General features: G+C 45.6%; 1 protein-coding gene across 1 annotated transcript; it reads right to left on the bottom strand.

Annotated features, from left to right (window-relative positions):
- On the bottom strand, nt 821-2166 carry LOC110267447 (protein FAR1-RELATED SEQUENCE 9-like). The gene is made up of 2 exons (XM_021113029.1): nt 1181-2166; nt 821-1094 (listed from the first exon to the last, which is right to left on the bottom strand). Exons 1-2 carry the CDS (start codon nt 2153-2155, stop codon nt 948-950), a joined length of 1122 nt encoding a protein of 373 aa, XP_020968688.1. The 5' UTR covers nt 2156-2166; the 3' UTR covers nt 821-947.

The raw sequence follows: 2470 nt of genomic DNA, 5'->3' as shown, positions 1-2470 counted from the left end.
ACGATAATCGTTTCTGTTGTTAATGTGTGCATAGCATTGCAAATAGACTGATCTCCCAATATTAGAAATGTATGTCAATTAGTGCCTGTGAAGTTTGAATGTAATTTTATGATGTGAAGCTTGAATGTAATTCGATTCACTTCACCTACGTTTTGTGTGTTTGAATTTTGAAACTTCACACTGATTTGTTAATACCCTAAAAATGAGAATTAGTAGTGGTTGTTTATTGATTCAGATTTCTTGCCGTGCTTCATTTAGTATTGATTCAGATTTGTTGTCGTGCTTCATTTAGTGCATTTTATTCATCACGTCCGGTGTTTTAAGCGTGTGTTTTAAATTACATCCAGAAGCCATGTTCCCTTACAAAGAATTTCAAAACCGCGATTGAACCACATGCATTTTCCAACTAGCACACAAGGTAGTACAAGACGTAACTACTTCCGAATGTCTGCTGCAAAGAGGCGGACGAAGGGAGTTTTTTTAGGAGACGTCCATCTGAATATCCACTGAACGTTACAACCAAAATATCCACATAAACGTTACATACAAAATATTCACTTACCATACATACAAAATATCAACTACATATAGAATCGCTATAAAGATGCCCCTAACTAACATGTCCAGTTCAACAAAAGGGTCGACAACGAGCGATTAATAATACATCAGGTTTGACAATGGATTTGCAGCTATTCGCATGACACAACTTAACACCTCAACTTCTTCAATCCCGATTAAAACCTGTTCTATCTAGAGCACAACCACATACCAACGAAAGCCAACATAGCAAAAACTTATTTTAACGTCGACGACATATAGACGGTTCTGTACCCAGATGAAATGCAGACAATATTCTGTGTACGGCTACAGCCTACCGGAGAATGTGAAAGGATTCGACCAACCTACCGTTGCAACACACAGTCGTGATGACTGTAGGCCCCCTTTGCTCAATCGGCGAGAGACATGACAGGCCCGGACGTGTTGGTCCCAGCGAAGTCGCTGTTAGCAAACCCAGCCTGCGTGTCACTATCGAAGCATTGGAACGAATGAATCTCGGCGGTCGCATACAGATCGCCGGATAGGTTATCATAGAGCTGACACCAATGTGAAAAACAAACGATTAGAACCATTTAACAGGGCAAAAAACTTAACTAGATCATTTATAAAGCGACTAACCCACCATGTCAGTGTCCATCGAATCCATGTCATCTGCAACTGCGCTGGATGACTCCATTGTGCGGCGTTCCGGACACGTCGTCCTGTTGTGTCCCACCTCCCGGCAGAAACGACATCGTTGGGTTTTCTTTCCACCATGAGCACCGTTACCCTTTGTATTGCGCCTGGGTGGATTCTGCGCCGGGCCCCTTCCACCTTCAGTAGGTGGCCCCTCGGGTGGAAAACTGGTGTCCCCTGCATCTTCGTTCTCAAAGTGCTTCAGCATCAGCATGGCAGTGTCTCTTGCAAACTGGAACTTTTCAGTGCTGTGACATGCAATCTTGCACACTTTTTGGTACCAATCCATCAGGCACCAGTGTTGCGTCAGTTGTACAGAATCCCAAATCACGCCCATCGACTGCACCGCCACAAGTTTTGCATCCTTGGTCCATCTCGGCAATATCAGGGACCTCGGGATCTCATGAACATTGTTAAGAACAAGCACCGCAATTATATGTTCGCAGAGGACCCCGAAACATTCCATTCTCATGCACGTGCATCGGACCTCCCTCGTATCAGATGTTGCAACAACACGCCAATCCTTCCCCGGAGTGCCGTATCGAGAGACGGTGTGGATAAAATAGGAACCGTTGTCTTCAGAGTCAACCACCCTCATTGCACAGGCCCTGTCAAGAATGGGAACAAACAAATAGAATATTGCACGAGTGTAGTTCTCGGCTGCACTCCGCTCCAGCTGTTTCAGGTTGGTGGTCATAACAGGGTCGCCCTTTGCACACTCGAAATCAGCCTCCACCTCCTTTGCACGCACGAACATCAAGCATCGATGGAAATGACGTAAAAACTCAGTGTAGCTGTATCGAGACTTAACATACCGTGATATCACAGCATGCAAGCCCTCGCACCTTGACGTTGTTCGAAATCCGGTAAAGAACTTTCCCCGTATGTGTGCTGTGGCCCAACTGTGCCTTCTCTCGTACATGTCCTGTACCCATCTTTTATCGGCGACACCAAATTTCTCAACCATCTCAAACCACTTTCTCTGGAATGTTCGGACCCCGTAGTCGCCAAGCATGCAATTCCTAAACATCCTGGTGAATTTGGGCTTTCCGATGTTGCTCGTGGCGTTTCGGAGTAGATGCCAAGCGCAGAGTCGATGGTGAGCCTCCAGAAAAACTTGCTCGATCGCAGACTTCATTTGCCTGTCACCGTCGGTTATTATGGACACGGGAGCCTTCCCTTTCATTGAAGTTTGCAACTGTTGAAGCAGCCAGCATAGGTCTCTTCTTTCTCGTCT

Source organism: Arachis ipaensis, chromosome B02, assembly GCF_000816755.2.
Source record: "Arachis ipaensis cultivar K30076 chromosome B02, Araip1.1, whole genome shotgun sequence".
NCBI lineage: Eukaryota > Viridiplantae > Streptophyta > Magnoliopsida > Fabales > Fabaceae > Arachis > Arachis ipaensis.
The sequence above is the reverse complement of the archived record's forward strand: the minus strand, read 5'-3'. Positions and strand labels throughout refer to the sequence as shown.

Coding starts and splice junctions, on each gene's coding strand:
- LOC110267447 (XM_021113029.1), bottom strand. CDS start 2,155: ATGTACGAGAGAAGGCACAGTTGGGCCACAGCACACATACGGGGAAAG. Junction 1,095..1,180: donor ATTCGATGGACACTGACATG/GTGGGTTAGTCG, acceptor CATTGGTGTCAG/CTCTATGATAACCTATCCGG.